Consider the following 19590-nt stretch of genomic DNA (forward strand, 5'->3'; position numbering starts at 1 on the left):
GCTTGCCACCCAGAGGTTCAGGCGAGGGGCCGGCTGCTCACCCCAGGCCAATTAACAAGGGTCGTCCAGGAATTTGCATCTCTATCGGACCCAAAGTGCACGGAATGCAACCCTCGGAGTCCTCTCTGGCCGGGTTTTAGGTCCTTCCGCTCCAGGAGGTATTTAGTGCCCAGAGTAGATACCACTCTGCAGCAGGGGACAGTTATGGTGTAAAATAAAAAACACCCTCCACCCTGCCCCGTCTTTGCAGTTCCGAATAAGACACTTTGACAAGTACTAATGCAGATACAAAGTGTTCAAAATCAGGGGTGTCCCGGAAACTGATAGAACGAAGCGCCCTGACTGGGTTTCCATTCTTCCCCCAGCAGGGAATCCCCAGGCCTGAGTGTAGGGATAAGGTGCTGTTCTTGGAGCTGCAGGGATGGGCGCGGGAGGGGGTCTACTTGTGGGATGGGACGAGGGAGGGGAGGGATTCCAGAAGAGCGCTTTTGCCCGGGAAAGTGCCCGCCCTTGTTTCGCGAGGTCCTGAAGATTATAAGGGGGGGCAAGAATAAAAGCAGAGGCTTTGTCCGCAGTGCGGCTCAGGCGCCTCACAGCAGCGCGTGAGGGGAGCTTCCGCACACAATGAACATTTTTTTTTTTCTTTTAAATTTCTATCCAGAGAGAATAGAGAAGGAGCCCAAGCCTATCCCCCAGTAGATCCTGGTCGCTACTGGGACCTTATTAACTGGAGGCTTTGGTAGAAAATGACCCTCTGCCAGACCGACCTGGAATAAGTCAGGGGAAGGGTGGGGGTGAGGGAGTAGCTTCCTGAGCTGAGCACAGCCTTCCAGATTCTGTTGTTTCTAGTACCCAAATTGACCTTGACTCTTGTCCTGGCAATTCTCTCCAGGCCTGAAAAATCCTTGCCCTTCCCCAGAACCCAGCAAGGCCGCAGGTACTAGGTGCTACAGCCTCCCCCAGGCCCCGGGGGAGGAACAGAGTTGAAAGAGAAACACGTCTGAGAGCTCACAGTCTAGAGGAGACAGCCACATAAATATTTTGAAGAGAAGGGTGCTTCTTGAGGCAAGGGACTGTGGGAAGACTTATCCCCCAAAAGGAGGGCTGACTTCTGAGGACTAAGCTCTGAGTGGAGAAGGAGGTTGTGTGAAGATGCGGCTGCCTGTGGGTGATGGTGTGGGCGGGCCAGAGCGAGAGGGCATCCAGTTGTCCGCAGGCAGGCAGAGCAGGCCAAGCTCTGGTGAGGTGAAGGTTTGTGCTTTCCTCAGATTATTGTACGGGAGGCTCACAAATCCAGCTTAGCTGAGTGTTTGAGGGCCCACAGAGGGCCTAGGTATTAATGGGAATCCACCAAATCTGCCTCCAGTGAAAGGCACGGATTTGTGAATCAGTGGAAGGGTTTAATTTGGGAGTGGGGTGGGAATCAAAGCATTGGAAAGGACACACGGCATGCAACTTCTTTCTGGTGGGAAACGGAGGGCAAGTACTGTATGACTTTGGAAGAAGGCCCTAAACTGCCCTGAGGGTGCCTACTGTAGAGCTAGGACACTAAAAGCCTCTTCAGTTTATTTTTAAGAAGACCAAGTCCAGCCCAGAGGGTTGAGTTGGGCCAGAGCCCTGCTCATGTCTCCTGACTCTTCCTTCCCACTTTCTCTCCAAGGCGCGTTCCTCATCCCTTACTTGATGATGCTGGCACTGGCTGGCTTACCCATCTTCTTCCTAGAGGTGTCCCTGGGCCAGTTTGCCAGCCAGGGTCCTGTGTCTGTGTGGAAGGCCATCCCAGCTCTGCAGGGTGAGTCCAGTCTCCTCGTTGCCTCCTGGCTTTGCCCTCCCTGTCACCTTCCAGACTTAAGGAGGGACACCTACTCCCTCTCATCTTCCCTTCATTGTTTCTGCCCTTGTGGGGTCCTTGGCAGATCGTCTCCATTTCCGTGGATGCATCCCCCTGTGCAGAGCATCTCTGTGGGTACCATTCTTGCACGGGGTTTTGGGATGATACCAACACAGGCCCTTCACCTTTGCAGGTTGTGGCATTGCGATGCTCATCATCTCTGTCCTCATAGCCATATACTACAACGTCATCATCTGCTACACGCTCTTCTACCTGTTTGCCTCCTTCGTGTCTGTGCTGCCCTGGGGGTCCTGCAACAACCCGTGGAACACACCAGAATGCAAAGATAAAACCAAACTTTTACTAGGTAAGTTTGGGCATGCTTTAGCTGTCTGTGGTTCATTCAATAGATGCTCAGAGAGCACTGAAGAGGCAAGCCAGGCCCAGGGTGCACAGAGGTGACGTCAAACCTCCAAACATACTGAATTCTAATGTTTAGAAAGCTCATGCTGAAAGGGTGGGAGTCAGAAAAGTCTTGTTTGCTCCCAGAGAGCTGATGTGTTTGTTAAATGTCCAGGTTAACGTTCCTGTGTGGGATGCTTGCTTTATTAGAGTGGGTAAAGCCAGGAAATTTGCATTTTTACCAACCAATTTATGTTTTGCTTTCTTTCATTGAATATATGTCCATCTAGCTGTGATCTGGGAGGGAGTTTGCAACCCTCTCTGGCATTTTTTCCCCCCTGAGATCCTCATTGGCAGAGTTCTTAATAATAATGCCACAAATCACATAGACTCCAGGAACCCCACACATGTGATCCCGGAGCTTTGACTGAGACTGTGCCCCAGACTCTGTTAGAAATGTGTGTAGTATGAGAACCAAGGAGAGGGCTTTCTACTATGGGGAGAAAGGAAACTTGGTGCTGGGTGTGTGAAACCCACTGTGTCCAGGAGTGGGGGGCACATTTTCAGCTTATTGGGTGGAAGGAAGGAGTGGATGCCAGGAGACCCAGGAAACAGAAATAATGACTGTTCGGTATGTATATTCCTATGCTTTCCAGAGGAAAGACACGGGGATATGACAGCAGCTGTGAATGTGCAAAAATCTTCCAGTGAGTGAGTGTGTGTGAGAGTGTGTGAGTGTGTGTGGTGTGTGTGTATGTGTGTGTGTGTGAGAGAGTGTGTGTGTGAGTGTGTGTATGTGTGTGTGAGTGTGTGAGTGTCTGTGTGTGAATGTGTGTGTGAGTGTGTGAGTGCGTGTGTGTATGGTGTGTGTGTGTGTGAGTGTGTGGTGTGTATGTGTGTGTGCGTGTGTTTCGGCTAGTGTCAGTCACTGTGGGAAATTATGGGTATTTTAGTGGGTACTGGTAAGCAAGAGGTCTCTCCCAGGTTTCCCATGGAAGGTGGGATCCCACTGAGGTCAGTTGCACACGATCTCTTTGCTTTGTCCTAACATTCACCTCCCAAACCAGCTCTTTCCCCTACAGTGCCCATACCTTGTGGAACTTTGACATTGTTTGCCCCCCGTGGGTTTGTTAACAGCATACAATGAGTTCTTCCCTGCTGTATTAGTTACCTGTGGGTGCTATGATATAGAACCATGACCCAAGGTGACTTTTGGAAGAATGAGTTTATTCTACCTTATGGTAAACAGGGGTCCATTGTGAGGGGGAGGAGGCATGGCCAAAGAAGCAGGAAGCTGAGAGATCACATCAGGAAGCAGAGAACACACTGGAAATGGGGTGTCTTGGTCAGTGCTCTATTGCTGTGGAGAGACACTGTGACCATGACAACTCTTATAAAAGACAGCATCCAACTGGGGCTTGCTTATAGTTTCAGAGGTTTCATCCATTATCATCAGGGCAGAGAGCATGACAACATGCAATTAGATAACTGGAGAAATAGCTGAGAGTTTTACATCCAAATCCTGCAGGTATGCAATGTTTGGGTAGAAGAGAAATATCTCTACTGTTGCTCTCTTTTGGTCTTATTCAAAACTTCTCTAGGTGGAGGCTGGGTGGTGTGTGTGTGTGACATATATGTGTGACATACATGTGTGTGTAAAAGTACGACAGTATAAACTATGTCCTTAGATGTGGGACAATAACTTGAGGCTACAGCAGGCAGCAGGAAGAGAGAGACACTGGCTTTGGTGTGGGCCTTTGGAACCTTAAACCCCACCCAGTGATGCACCTGCTCCAACAAGGCCACACCCCTAATCCTTCTCAAGCAGTGCCGCTCCCTGATGACTAAGCACTCAAACGTATGAGCCCATAGGGGACATTCTTATTCACACCATCACATGGGCAATGCTATAAACCCTCAAGCCTGCTCCCAGTCATCATGTACTTCCTCCAGCAAGGCCACGCCTCCTAATCCTCCCCCAACAGCACCACCTACTGGGGACCAAGTGCTCAAATATGTGAATCTATGGAGGACATCGCACATTAAAATCAACACATGTCCTATATAGTCCCAGTCCCACATTGAAGGACACAGTATACACTGTAGTGCTTTTACACACACACACACACACACACACACACACACACACACACACACCACCCCACACCCAGCCTCCACCTAGAAAGGTTTTGAATAACAGCAAAAGAGAGGAACAATAAAGTTGTTTCCCTTCAATCCAAATTCTGCACACCTGGCAGGGCTCAGGAGTGGGGAACGGGGCTTGCACAGGTTCCCTATGGATGCATGACCAAGGCTAAGTGTCCCTCAGTATCTGTGGGGCTCATAGTCTTCATCTCCACTGGTTCCCTGTTGACAGTTTTCTCAGGGCACTAGAGTGGTACCCAAAGCTGGTAGCTGCATATCAGAATCACCTGGGAATGAGCAATGTCAGTCACTTAAGGAACAAACTTGATGAATTAAAGATCAGACTGCATCAATGACTCTGGGAACCAGGATTTAAAATCTTCTCAGATTTGGACTTAGGATCCATCTCAGTTGATAGAGTATTGTGTACCGTGCATAGGACCCCGAGTTTGATCCCTAGCACAGCATAAGCTCGGTGTGGTAGTGAATGTCTACGATTCATTCCAGCACTCTGGAGGTGGAGGCAGGAGGACTAGAAATTCAAAGTCATCCTTGACTGCATAGCAAGCTTGAGGCCAGTGGGTTACATGAGATCCCATCTCAATAAAGGAAGCAATATGTTGTTTTTGCTCAAGTATAAGCCAAGCTAGGAACTAACTACCAGGGTAGAAGTTGCTCAGTGCCTTTCTGTTTTTCTTGCCGTTGGGGACTGAACACACACACGTGAGCCACCATTGAGTAACTAACACCCTCCCCACCTCCAGAATAGTTTTTGACAATGTGGACCATACTTGGTTTTGGAATGAGGCGTGGCCCACCTTCTTTGCCTCATGCAGTACTTACCTCTAAAAAAGAAAAAAAAAAATCTGTGATTTTGGAGAGATTCACTTGCAGCTCTCCACAGAATCCCAGGCAGCAATCAGATGCCAGAATATCTTCTTGGAAACAACCAGCAAGTTTAGATCAAGCACGTTATTCCAGGAATTGCCTCCTGGAGTGGAGAAAACTCAGGTCATAACCCATCCCAGAGTCCAGCTTGTCTTTGCCAAAATCTGACTGGAAAGGAAGTTCCCTTCCAAGACTATGTGCTGGATCAAGTTGTGGCTTTTGATTTAGGATCCAAGGATGCTTTCTGGAGCGAGCCTGAGAGGCCATATGGTCACAGCGATCAGTGTCCTGCAGCTGTCCCCCAGGTGGGAGTATCATTCAGAAATATGCAGTCTTCTACCAAGAAGGTCCACTCTCACCAGTGTAGCATCTGAGCACATATTAAAGACAGCCACTTTCACTGCACGCTGTCTGTCTGAGACGCTCTTTCATTGACTATTCAATGTTAATATGCACAACAAGCCTACATAGGCATTCCGTTGTTTCTATGTCACAGGCGAAAAACCTTGAGCAGAAGCTCTGAATTAGGTGTCTGGTCGGACTTGGGGACTGGAGTCCAAGTATGCATGTCTTTTAAGGCCACAGACTTACCCCAGTGCTAAATGCTTCCTAGACTGCAAGGCTGCACCATAAAGTCACATTTTTACCCCTCTTGAACAGAACCTGCGGATTGCAGACGGCAAGTGACGCGATGATTATTGTTTTTTTTCCCCAGATGACTAAGGGGAGTTTTCAAACTTGCAATGTAAGTTGCAAGGTCTGCATTTTGGGCCATGTGACCCCCATATTTTCTGCCTGTCCGGGGTGTTTAAAGAATCTTTGGTCCACGTGTTCTAGTCTATCAAGTCCCAGCAAAAGTGATATCATGACAGGTGTTCCCCCCCCCCAGTGATATTTGTGGTTGATATTCTGTGTGATAGCAAGAAAGATCACGCACGCAATAGCTAAGCTATCACTGTGATGATTCTACGTGGAGGCATCCGTGCAAAGGGAAAATTAGAGACAGATAAATATGGTACGAAACTGCTCATTGCAATCACATTCACAGTGCTGGAAAGCAGTAGGAACTTAGTATGTGATAAAGAGCCCCACAATTCCATTGCTCAAATAAATCATGGCTCACCCTTCATAATAAGTTATTCTATAATCATTAAAAACAAATAGTCATATATAAAAGCATGGGAAAAACCTCCCACATCCTAATACATTTAAAAGCATGCTATGTTCATAGTGGGATTTTATCTTTATTAGAGATACCTACATGGATGTAAGGATAAAAATTTGAACAATTTGGGGCCCATCTTTGCTCCATTTTTCTGTCATAGATATGCATCTATTGTGTAGTCTATTCATTTTTACATGTGTGTGTTTATTCTTTTTAAAGCTACCTAGGTACCTTGGCCAGGCATATAGGTGATGCCTTAAGAGAGAGGCAGGCATGACCCTGCCCTGGTTTGGATTCATGTCTCTCTCCAGTGTGGTGTGAAGCAACCCTGAGAGGCAGAGGGCTATGGGGCCTGGCATGGCTAGGCATCTATTCACCAGCCGTACACCATTAAAACAACCAGAGCACAGACAATGGGCATATTTCTCTGATTATTCCTAGGAGCCCATGAATGAGTCAGAGGCCGCAGCACGCTTAGCCATAGTTTCTAATTTTTTTTTTGTTAATTAAATAAAGCAAAGTATCAATATTCCCCCACCCCCTCTCTGCACTCCCCTCAGCTTCTGCATTACTTGTACATGGGTGGGCTCTATACATGGGGTCAAGTTCTCTTTGATAGGGGTTTCAATCCTGTTGGGTTTTGAGGTGCCGTAGAAAGGTAAGAGAATCCTGACCTATAGAGATACACATTGCTTTAAATCCCTTCTGCTTGGCCCAGCTGTTGGGAATTTAGACAATAGCTTTTCCCATGCCATCTCCAAGATGAATACACCAAGCTAGGCTTCTTTGGGAAATGGACCTGATGCCCCCTCTCCTCCCTTGCAGTGTTCCCCACATGACCCCCAAGGCACCGCCTCAGCCCTGTAACCACTTCGTTTTCAAAGCAAGCCTGGCACTGTCCCAGGAGATGAACGGACGTATAAATGGCTTAACATTGTGACCCTCACACACAGTGGGTGGAGGTGTGTCCACCACCAGTGTTGCTCTGATCATGTTGTCTGATTGTTCATGTCAGCATGCAGATGCCAAGCACTGTGCCCACTCCAGCCCGAGACCAGCCCTGGGGCTGCCTACAGAGAGAGGCAGAACATGCCTAGTCATTTCATCTTCCTTCCCGTTTTTATTAAGGCAAGGCCTTGTTCTGTAGTTCAGATGGCAATCCTCTAGTCTCAGCTTCCTGCGTCTCTAGGTACAGCTTGTAGGACAGGCTACTGCCCAGGCTGACTCAGCCCTCCAAGGATCTGCAATGGAGGACAGTTTGTCCCTACCCTGCGGAATGAGTTCAGCCACTGTTTTGTTCAAACAGGGCCTTAGCTGGGTCAGCTCAAATTGGAACAGTATAAACACCATTTCTATTTCTGGAATGGCTTAATTTTCATTAGAACTTTAATTAAATGATCCCTTTTCTCCCCGGTCTTTCCTGTGCTTTCATTTATTAATAATTGCCCGAGTAAAGAGAATCCCATTCCAACAGCTTTCCAATTTAGCCGATCATTATCGCTGTTCTTTGTTCGGGGTTGTTGGGCCGCGGAGCTCTGATGAGATGGCCTGTCACTGCTTCTCTGGCGGACAGAAAGGGCAGAGAGCCGAGAAGCACGCTCCTGCCACCTAGTGGTTAGAAGAGACATTGCAGGAGGCTCGAGGCTGCTGGTGGCTCTGCAGCATTGCAGTGGGAACCTGGAACTGGATCTTATGAGGCTACACTGGGTTGGCTGGTCGGTGGTCCTCTGGGCATTCACGGGTCCAGGGAGTCTTTACAAAGGCAATTTTGGAAGCAAGCAGCGATCACTGAGATCTTAGCGGATGGGTTGCTTTTCATCAGGAAAAATCAGAATTAAGCCGTGGTGATTTACGCCAAAAGGATCTGAGTGGAACTTTAATCCCCTGGTTCAGGGGATTAAAAGAAATTAAAAGAAGAAATTAAAAGAAATTAAAAGAAGAAATCTTCCCCAGCAAAGATTTGATAGTCGGGAGTCTGGAATCCTTCTGAAAATGTTTTTGTTGTTGTTGTTTTTATTTTGTTTTGTTTTGGTTTTGTTGTTTTGTTTTTTTAATTAAAGAGCTAATGTTGAAAAGGCAGCTTCTAGGAGACACCTAGAAACAGATTCTCAGCCTGAGATTTAGCAGAGCCAGTTTTTGTTTTTGTTTTTGCTTTTGTTTTTGGTCTGGGGTGGTAAGACTACTAGTGTTTGGTGAGCAGCAGCCAGTGGCTATTACCACATAGGACAGCCTTCTTCCAGCAAAGAATGATTTGGCCCGGGAAGTAATTATTAGTACTCCTCGGAGAGAGTCTGGGGAGCCAATCAGAAGGGGAGGGGTTTTCTACTGTTATTTGAATCTTGCTTGTTTGAGATAAGGTTGGGCTCACGCTCCTGGCAGCCTTCCTGTCTCAGCCTGTCACATGCCGGGATTACAGGTGTACACCACCACACGTGGTCTAATGTGCATCCGAAGACTGAACCGGAGGCTTCGTGCTGCTAGGCAAACACTCTAGCAATGAGCAACATCAGCAGCCCATGTTGTTGGAATCTTCCCTCGGCATTCTGAGATAACTAGGGGTGGGGGTGGGGGAGCAGCCGGCCATTGAGGTAGGTCAGTGTGTTCCTCGGAAGTGATACAGAGTACAGTCTGCCTCGTGGACAGGTAATATGACGAAGATTGAGTTACTGCTAGGATGTATTGAGTATTTTTAAGCCTCTTATCTCACTTACTTTGGACCCTGCAATAGCCCCGTGAACGAGATCCATCCATCCCTAGCAGTTGGAGGTGCTCTCAGGCCTGGTGGAAGCCTGAACCCCCACTCTTGCCCTTGTGGCTGCACTCACAGAGGGTGTGGCTCGGGGCATGGTTTGGGGCGTGGCTTGGAGCGTGGCACAATGCATCTTCACTGCATGCATTTTGTCATGGTGTCTAGAACAATTTTAACTCATTCTCCAAAACTTAGAAAAGGAAGATGGTATGCAGACTCACTTTCTGCATCTGGACCTGAACATCTGGAAAAGGTCATTGCGGATTGGTGGGAACAATCTGTCTGCTGCTGCCGTCATTCCCCATTTGTGCCTTCCTCCTTGGGCCCCTGTGCTGGACTCTCTAGGTGCACGAGCCCATGAGCCCTGCTGTGTACTCCAGAGTGGGGTAGATCAGAGTGAGGACTGCAAAAAGCAAGTGCCCCGTTCCTCCTGGCAGGACTTGCATCCTTGGTAAGCGGCTGCAGCTCTGGGTACCAGCTGATTCCAGGACTTGGCTCACAGGGGTGACGTAAGGCTTGGGGGCCATGAGCATCCAGTGTTGCAGACATCCCCGAGACCTAGTCCTCACAGTGCCAGTTGTCTTGCTACTTGGTGCTTGATGAAACTGTCTTTTGGGAGTCCAGCGGGCTTTTTGTTTCAAATTTCTGCCCATTTTTACTTATTGCATCCCCTTCTGTGGTGCTGGAATTAGAACCTAGGGCCTTAGGCATGCTAGTTAGTGCTTCACCCCTGAGAAAACCCACAGCTGTGTGTCTAGCAGTTTATACTGCTGTTAGAAACACATTGCAAAACGGTCAGAAATACCCCAGCTTCTTCCTATTGAGAGTAAAGATTAAAATAATCTATGCTTGCTGTGTCTAAAGACGACTTCTTGAGCTGAGCCCAGCATGGGGTCTTATTGTAGAAATTATTTATTCTCAATCTGGGACTTCTAACTCACCTTTGATCATTTAGTTCCTAGATAAAAGACACACAACTTTTATTATTTACAGTACGCCTTAATCAGCGCTAGAGCTGGGCAGAAATCTATCCTCTATGCTATTAAAATCTATGTCCTATCGATAACCCCAAGTTATTACTTATGTTTCATCTGGGCTGCTCTTAACTCCAATTGGCCAGCCTTCATGACCATGCTTTCCCAACTCCTAACCTATGACATCTTTCTCCTCTCCCACCTTCTTTTCACCCTTATGGTCTCCTCAGCTCCAAGCCCAGGAACCCATCTTTGCCTATCTTTCTTCTCCCAAGCTGTAGGCATTTTATTCACCATTCAGGGAAAATTTTTGGGGTGGGGGTCAAGGTTACAAAGTATCACTTGTGTAAGTCACTTGGGTAAGTGGGGTGGGGGTCAAGGTTACAAAGTATCACTTGTGTAAGTCACTTGGGTAAGTGCAGACCCTCGTATCCCTGGAGGCACCCAGGCCTCGGAGGCCAGCATTTAGCATTACAACACAAGCAAAAGACCAAACCTCAACGGTGCCTGGCACCCTGGCACCCCTGCACCCTGGCATGCTAACGCTCATGTGGTTGACTGGTTGACTTTCTCTTCTTATTCCAGGCATTCTCAGCTATTGGGATTTTGCATGGGATAATTCTTTGTCAACATGGAGAACTGACTTGCTCATTGTAGCAGCAGCAGCAGCAGCAGCAGCAGCAGCAGCAGCAGCAGCCTTGGTCTTTATGCTCTTGATGTCAATAGTGCTGAGCTGCTCAGATGCAAAAGTTAGAAATGTTTCTGGATATTACTATATGGCCCATGATGATCACATTCACCAAGACGACACATTCTCAGGTCCTGTTGAAGGCCCTTTAGCACACAGTGTGGTCACTAGGCCTGCTGACCCATGTGAGTGTGGAAAGAGCATAGCACAGGTTCTAAGAGTACCTACTGTGTGTTGTCTATATTACTAGGTGGTGCTTCAAAGCAGGGCTTAGAAATTATTATTATTTTTTTCTTGACACAGAATCTAGTTCAGGATGTTTTAGAAACTGCTGTGAAGCTGGTCATAACCTTAAAGTTCTGACCTCTTTGCATCCACCTCCCGAGTGTTGGGATTGCAGATGTGAGCAACTACACCTGGTTTTATGCGGTGCTGGGAATTGAACCTGGGGTTTCCTGCATGCCTGGCAACCGACCAACTGAGCTGTATCCCAGCCTCCTTGATCTTCCTGCCTCTGTCTGACACATGCTGGGATTATAGGCTGGCACTCTTGTCCTGGCCAGAGAGACCACTTACTAGAAAGCCTTCTATAGCAATAGCACTTAAGAAGGAGCCTCACAGGATACCCCTGCTCAAATTGATATCTGTAACTGATATGCCTTCTGTAGTGTCCTAAGGATCTGGGTCTGAATTTAGATCTTATGACCTATGGGACTTCAGTCATGATATTGACCTTTAAATGACCTTAATGACTTTAAAAAGCTCATTTCTTTATTTAAAAACTTAATTATTTATTTTAGATAGGGTTTTACCGTATTACCCTGGATGTTCTGGAACTAACTATATGGACCAGGCCGGTCTTGAACTCACAGACATCCTCCTGCCTCGGCTTCCTGAGTGCTGGGTTTGAAGGCACAAGCCCAGTTTTTCTTTTTTAAAGATTCCAGGGTTGCACACATGTGGGGTTTTGCTATTAGTACAAGGTATTGCAGGGCTGGAGAATGCAGGGTGAGGACTACACTCTGCCAACATTTCCCTGCTGCCCCTCAATGCTTAGAGCTCTGGCTTCTTACCTCGGATGGGCAGAGAGATCGCTGTCTATTCTCCATACTTCTCTCAACGTTCCTGGTCCATCCTCTTCCTCTCCCGATCAGATTCCTGTGTTATCGGTGACCATCCCAAGATACAGATCAAGAACTCTACTTTCTGCATGACTGCCTATCCGAACTTGACAATGGTTAACTTCACCAGCCAGACCAATAAGACATTTGTCAGCGGGAGTGAAGAGTACTTCAAGTAAGCTGGCTGGGTCTGGGGAAGCTCTGTAAGCAAGCCCAGAAGATGGTTTGGAGGTGGGAGGGGTGGGTGGCCTCCCTTTGTACTCTCCTTGCTGATGCCAGTGGTCTGAGAGGGAGATTGTGTCTGGTTGGGCTTCCAAAAGCTATGTGCTGTGTACTGTGGCAATCCATGTTGATAAGAAATAAATGCTAACCTTGACTCATGTCATCCAAGCTGACACCTGTCAGCCAGGTCACTCTGTCCATCTGCACTTGACCTCCAGGGAAGAGAAGTCAAAAGTAAGAAAACCATTAGGGTCAGGCACTTAGCTTCAAGGAGGAAACAGACTTTCTTTCATCCCTCCTTTCTTCCTCTCTCCCTTATCTCTCCTTTCCTTCCTCCATCTCTCCTTCCTTTCTTTTTTCTCCCTCTCTTCCCCTTCCTCCATCCTTTTCTTCTTCCTTTCTGCCTTTCCTTTTTTCTTTCCTTCCCTTCTTTCCAAAAGGAGACTCTCTCTGTAGCCCTGGCTGGCTTGGACTCACCATGTGGTCTGGAATAGTTTTGAACTCACAAGAATCCTCTTGCCTGAGTTTCTGGGGCTGGTTTTACAGGCATGAGGCCCCATGCCTGGCTGAGTTTTGTCCTTTCTCTGTGTCCATTATTGAATGCTGGTGATGGGGTTCAAGATTACTAGAAGACTTTCAGCTGTAAGTGTACTTGCTGAAATGTTTGTGGAGCGGGGGGCAGTGTAGACATTTCATGGAGGGGAAAACAATGTGGTCCAGCCACTCATGTGCACTCTGGTGTGAGCAGGATTGTAAGTGAGTGGAATTATAAAATGGTGGGGAGTGGACTGAGGCAAGCTAAGGGGGAGCCGTCAGAGTGCTGGGGTGCTCAGACCCACTTGAGCTGTTTTTAGGCAATATGAGCCAGTACTATTGGAGTCTCATGCAGCCCAATTCTTGAGCTCTCTAACTAGTCCACCGAGGTACAGTTCACCTTACACTCTAAATCCTCCTGCCCCCATCCCCCAATGCTGGGATTACAGGACACCATCTGGTCCTGTTCACACAGTGCTGGAGATGAAAAGCAGGGCTGTATGTTTGCCAGGCAAGCACTCTAGAGTGAGTACTTTAACATTTTAGCCAACATCAGCCTCAGAGCATGCCTAGTACAACTCGAAGTACGTGCAGAGGTGCACTTTAAGTGACTGCTTTCTACACTCCTGCTTTGTAAAGTTGAGAAGTACAACTGTGCTCCAGTATGGAAAAGCTTGACATCCTCCTCCTCCTCCTCCTCCTCCTCCTCCTTCTTCCTCCTCCTCCTCCCTCCTCCTCCTCTTCCTCCTCTTCCTCCTCTTCTTCTTCTTCTTCTTCTTCTTCTTCTTCTTCTTCTTCTTCTTCTTCTTCCTCTTCCTCTTCCTCTTCCTCTTCCTCTTCCTCTTCCTCTTCCTCTTCTTCTTCTTCTTCTTCTTCTTCTTCTTCTTCTTCTTCTTCTTCTTTTTCTTCCTCCTCCTCCTTCATCTTTAAAAAAAAGATTTATTTTATTTATTTACTTGAGCATGTGTGTGTTTAAGTGACTTGTGAGTTTATGCAAATGTGGCTATAGATACTCCTGTAGAAGCTAGAAGGGGGCATTAGCTCCTTCAGAGCTTTTCAGTGTTTGTGGGTGCTGGGCTCCTCATGTGGCTGCTAGGATCCAGACTTCTCTCCTCAGGACTGGGGAGTCAGTACTCAAACCACTGAGCAATCTCCCAAGTCCCCACTTCAGAATTTCTATTATACATCTTTCATTTTGTTTATTTACCTTTTTTTTTTTTTTTGAGAGGGTGTGTGTGTGTGTGTGTCTCATGTAGTCCAGGCTGGGCTCGAACTTACTATACAGCTGAGAATGACCGTACATTCCTGATCCTCTGCCTCCACATCCTAAGTGTTGAGATTACAGTTGTGCTTTTTGTGTGGCAACTCCAGTGGATAGTGCCAACTGTCTTTCACAAAATCAATCCACTATCACACAAGACCTTCCAGCTCAGTTAAAAGAGATCCGCAAATCCTTAGTAAGTAGACAGCCTTAGGCAAGAGCCAGGCCCACCAATCTCTGCTTACAGGCTGTGGGAAGTGCTGGGTGTGCTGAAATCTCCCGGCTCTGATGCTCTGACCCAAGGTTGAAGCTTGCACATCTTCACTTCTCTTCTCCCCCACTCCCTCTCTCCCTCCCTTCCTCCCCTCTCCCTCCCTCCCTTCCTCCCCTTCCCCTCCCTCCCTTTCTCCTTCTTCCATCTCTCTGATTTTTTTAGGTATTTTGTGCTGAAGATTTCTGCAGGGATTGAATATCCGGGTGAGATCCGGTGGCCCTTGGCCTTCTGCCTTTTCTTGGCTTGGGTGATTGTGTACGCATCACTGGCGAAAGGAATTAAGTCATCAGGAAAAGTAAGAACTTGGCTTTGTCTGACCTCTCTTCCCCCCACCCCTCACCCCCACCCCTTCCTCCTCTTCTGCCTTTTTTGAGACTGGGTTATTCTTCTCACAGCCTTCAGGCCCCTGAGGGCTTCCCATGGTGTGTGTTGTGTGAGGTTGTCTCCACTTGAGACATGAAACTTGGCTGAACTTTTGATTTACTCTTAACATTTATTTTTTTTCCTCCAGCAAATAAAAAGCCAAGGGTCTCATCTTAGCTTTTTTTTTTTTTTTTTTTTTTAGGACTTCTGTTTTCTCCGTTTGAAGGTGAAAGATGTTGAGCTAGCAGGTGTTTAAGGCCCTCTAGTTCCCACATTGTTCTATCTGAGCACTTGCCAAAGGAGCTATCAGGGCCTATGCATTCTCTAAGATCTGTTTACCAATCTGTAAAATGGGAGCTGGGATGGAAGCCTGAGGACCCCACTGGTTCAGGATGAATGCTGTGGGGGCTATAGGAAGGTGCAGAATGCTGAAGGGACCACACAGCCATGTCCAGGGTCCCCTGTGCTTTCCTGATGTGCTTGCCCCACATGTATTGGATCTGAGTGGAATGGCCGCTCCATCTTCTAAGGATGCTTAGCACAGCCGGCCAAGCATCTGCTCAGCAAAAGTCCCACAGGCTGGGGATGGAGATGATGTGGCTTGACTATGGCCCAGTGAAGAGGATGCAGTCTCTTCCTAGCTGTGTAACTATGGCAAGATAGTAATCCTTGGGAGTGTGTTTCTTAATCCTCAACCCCCATACCCTGTAGGATTGCCATAGGGTGTAAGAATGCATGTAAAATACCTAGTCTATGGCCAGGTCTTTTAAAGGGCCAGCCAGTTTCTTCCACTTTGTTATAATCGGCTGATGGAATAGACTAATGGTCATCCCTGCTGGCATCCCAGAAACAGTGACCTCACTGGGGAATCAGGATGAGTAGGTATCTTGTGGAGAGCTCTGTGTGGAGCACCGGCTGATTTCTCCACATGCATCAGTACGTCAGTTTCATAGCACCTGCCGCGCGGGTCCCCTATTCCCATCTACAGACAGGCTAGGCTGCCTGCTGTCACACAGCTGGTAAACAGCAGCAGGGGCATTTGAACATGGGTCTAGCTCATTGCAAAGCCTAGAATCTAGCCGGCTTTCTCTTTCTTTTGCTATAAGGAACAGAGAACCACAGGTCCCCATTTACATGAAGTATCAGGCTATCAGTTCTCCTAGCCTGTCTCAGCTCCATTTATCATTATGACTTTGGGAAGCCCCCCCCGGGTGCATCGGGGCCTTATTGTGCTCATTTACAAAATCCAGGATTAAAATAAATATTCTGTAAGGTTCTTTCTGTTTGTTTGTTTTCTGAGTCAGGGCATCACTGTGCAGTCCTGGCTGTCTTGGAACTTGCTAGACAGACCAGGTGAGCCTTGAACTCACAGAGACCCGCCTGTCTCTACCTCCTAATTGCGGCTTCTGAGTGTACACCAGCACACTTAGCCTCTTAAGATTCTTTAAAGTTCCGTTCATCTGTGCTGTTGGTGGAGTGGCATTACGGCTAGCTCGTTCAAGTGATTAGGATTTAACCTTTGGGGGCAGATTTCATAGGCTTCAGGGGACAGGAAGTTTAAAGCAGTCTGGAGCATGTAGGCTTGTCACTGACAACTGCCACACTAATGCTGGCTCACCGAGGAAAGTTTCCAATAAAAAACTATTGATTTTTTGAGGTGTCTATTTTTTCCCCCTTTAAAATGAGGAGTGCTACCAGAAATAGTGAGCCGAAGCTTCTTATTCGGCCCCAGGTTTTACTGCTATGAATCAAAGTTATTTGCGAGCCAGAGAGAATGTGGGACTGAGTTGTTCATTTGTGACTGGCTCCTTTACAATGGAGATTCCACAAGCAAAGCCCTGTCCTACAGAGATGCCTCTTTCCCTGCAGTGATGTGAGCTCCGTTCCTCTAGTGCAGGACCTGAGGGGACAAAGTTGGCTCTTTGGAGACGTGGCCTTTGAACTGGTAGAACTCGACAGGTGACCAGTAGGCAGATAGCCTGGGGTCCTGGGGCTGCTCTGCCTGCAAGTGCGAGCAACCCAGTAAAGGGAACCTAATTAGCTGTCTGTGTGGGACCCCTGCGGTGAGGAGGAGGGTGCCTGCAAGGGCCAGGTGATCCAGTCAGCCTCCTTCCTGCCAAGCATGCTTCATTACTGTTCACAGTCAGCTTTGACCCGCCATTTGAAGCAGGTGCTGGTGGGAGCCCACCTGACCCAGACAAGCAGCTTGCAGAAAGCCTCCACCTGCTCCTCTCTCACGTCCGAGGTATAAGCCAAATATTCCCCTCTCCATTCACCAGGAGCAAAGGAACTGGGCCACCTACCCATGGGGCCATGTGCAGGGGAGGTGAGGAAGTACCCAAGGTGTGATTTTTTAAGGAGACACTCACATGGGCTTGTAGGTCCCTGCAAGTGCCACCTCCTGAAAGCATGCACCCTAGACACCTCTCTTGCCTACTGTTAGCACCCAGCTCCTGTTTCTGGCCTGTCAGTTTACAGAATGACCCTAATGGAAGTAATGGCTTTGGAGTGGCTTCAGGTTTGGACATTGGTTCAAGCTGGAAGTCCACGAATGAGTTATTTAATCCTCTGTGAGATGTTCAGCCCAGACCTCAGCTTTCTCTGCAAAATAAGGCTCATGTCACAACAGCTATGTGGGAACAGCTGGCTCAGCTGATCAGGCTGACGTCAAGTGAGAGGGAGGGGTCTTGATGGTCCCCATGGACTAGGATGTTTCTTCTCCTCTGTGGTCCTCCTGTAGGCTTTCCTTCCCATCAGCCCCCAGTTAGGTGTCCTCTGCTGCTCCGTCCCTGGTGAAGGTAAGAAGTGAGACTGTCTGTGACCATGCCTTGCCTGGTAGCAGCTCCTCTTCCAGGCTCATCTCACAATGGGGAGGTCAGTCTGGTCAGCCTGAGGTAGAGTGATATTTTTTCTCTCTCAAGGTGTCAGATATCCTTGAGGTTTTAGAATGTCTGTGTGCAGATGCAGGGTCTTCTGTTTTCCTTCAGACTTTAAGAAGAGAGAAGCAAGTTCGGAGATGTAGGAGGGTATCTTAGGGTTTCCATTGATGTGCGGAGACACCATAACCAAGGCAACTCTTATAAAGGACAACTGCCATGCACACTCCAGTGAAGTCTGCCTGGAAGCTCTCACGAGGCAAAGAGTTTCATGGAAACTCACCTCCTGGAGCTTTGGCGTTCTCATTAACCCGCATACTCATAACCTATCCCCGCGTTAGTCTGGTGTATGGGTCCACGTGCTCTCTTTTAGTATTATCTTATTATAAGTGCCTTTTAAGATTGAATTCTGACATAGCCTTCGCCAGTGTTCCAAGGTTCCAGAAGCCTATGAGCTTGGAATCGGTAGGAATGCAGTAAGGAAGTTACCTATTCAGTAACTAATTAAGCATTACAAAAGACGGAGCCAAAGAAGCTCAAGGCTAGTCTGCAGAGTATTTACTAAGGACAACAGCTCAGAGCTGGTCTGCAGAGTGTTTACCATGTAAGAGCCAGGGAATCCCACTGAGATAGAAATCTTCAGCACAGGCTACATTGCATATTAGAAGCAAATTGGTGAATTCTTATGACAAATGGAGATTCTTCACAGATACTTAAAAGTTACTAGAAATTATCAGGGCCCAGGAAATAGGGGGGGGTTGTGGTATTGCCGTATTCATGAGAAGGTCTACTAAAGTAGAACCCCTGGTGGTGGGTTTAACAATAGACTAGCTTTACACCTGGCTCCTTTCTTAGTGGCAGCGGTCTAGTTCCCGCCTTCTTTTGATGTATACATTCCTTTTGTATTGTAACTTGGTGGATTGTATCTCGTCTGGTTTCTTGCTATTCTGCTGTATAAAAAGTTTGATGCTCGACCTGACAACATACATTCAGATTCTACACAATCTCGTGTGTTGGTCTGTCTGTCATTCGCTGACTCTTTGCCCACCTGCGACCAGAGACCCATTCCATGCAGACAAAGGGACCCAGAGGGTCTGCAGCAGACAACATTTAACCAGGGCTGGCTTACAGGTTCAAGAGGTTCAGTCCATTATGATAAAGGCAGGAGCATGGCAGCATCCAGGCAGACATGGGCTGGAGGAGTCGAGAGTTCTACATCTTGTTCCAAAGTCAAACAGGAGAAGACTGGCTCCCAAGCAGCTAAAAGGAGGGTCTCACAGCCCACCCCCACAGTGACATACTTCCTCTAACAAGGCCACACCTCTCAATAGTGCCACTCCCTGGGCCAAGCATATTCAAACCACCACAGAGGGGCTGGCTGTGGGCACTACCTCATCTCTGGGACCAGAGGGACCAGAAGGGCAAAGTGACTAATGTTGCATGTGTCAGAGGAGAGGCATCTGTATAGTGGTCCAGGTGGAAAGAGGTGGTCAGACCTTTCTGGGCTGGAGTCAGAGAGTAAGAGCTTGGCTTTGAGTGGCAGGGTGTTTCAGTGTTTGACAGTTTACTTTTGTGGTCCTAGGCAGGCTCTCAATCCTCTTCTCCTTTGATTGCCCCATCATGCTCCTCCCAGTACTCTGTAAGGGACATGCAGCTCTTACCACCTGCAGGTATTAACACTTACATCCAGAGAGGTTTAGCCACTCCCCAAAGCAACCCAGCTCATAAGTGGAGGAGTCAGGATTTAAACTCTAGACCCTGTGACTGTGGAGTTGAGCAGGCACAGTTTGCCACCCCTGTTGGCATTCCTTCTAGGCTCTGCCCAACAGTCCCTCGATCTACTAAATCTCAGTCTCAAGCCCTTGCTTCACCTTGAGGCTTGATTGACAGGAAAGAAAGTACCCCTAACCTATCCTCATCCAGGACATCCCTAAGTTCTGCTAATGTTTCCTCCAGATGTGCCTTTACTCCGTCCCTCCATCTCTTTCAGAAGTTACAACTACCTGTTTGCACTTTGGGCCTCCCATGCTCTGACCTCCTCCAGCACCTCTAGCTACCCTTCTCTCCACCGGTGACCTTCTGCCATCCTAGCAGCGA

General features: G+C 47.8%; 1 protein-coding gene across 7 annotated transcripts in view; it reads left to right on the forward strand.

Annotated features, from left to right (window-relative positions):
* Slc6a5 (solute carrier family 6 (neurotransmitter transporter, glycine), member 5) overlaps positions 1 to 19590 on the forward strand; it is a 56881-nt gene that overhangs the window by 8585 nt on the left and 28706 nt on the right. For all 7 annotated transcript variants that reach the window (XM_006540546.4, XM_006540549.3, NM_001146013.1 and 4 more), the window contains 4 exons: positions 1661 to 1792; positions 2025 to 2198; positions 11997 to 12138; positions 14417 to 14549. In XM_006540546.4, the coding sequence (XP_006540609.1) occupies positions 1661 to 1792; positions 2025 to 2198; positions 11997 to 12138; positions 14417 to 14549 (581 nt within the window). The remainder of the gene's footprint in view (positions 1 to 1660; positions 1793 to 2024; positions 2199 to 11996; positions 12139 to 14416; positions 14550 to 19590) is intronic.

Source organism: Mus musculus, chromosome 7 (genome assembly GCF_000001635.26).
Source record: "Mus musculus strain C57BL/6J chromosome 7, GRCm38.p6 C57BL/6J".
Taxonomy (NCBI): domain Eukaryota; kingdom Metazoa; phylum Chordata; class Mammalia; order Rodentia; family Muridae; genus Mus; species Mus musculus.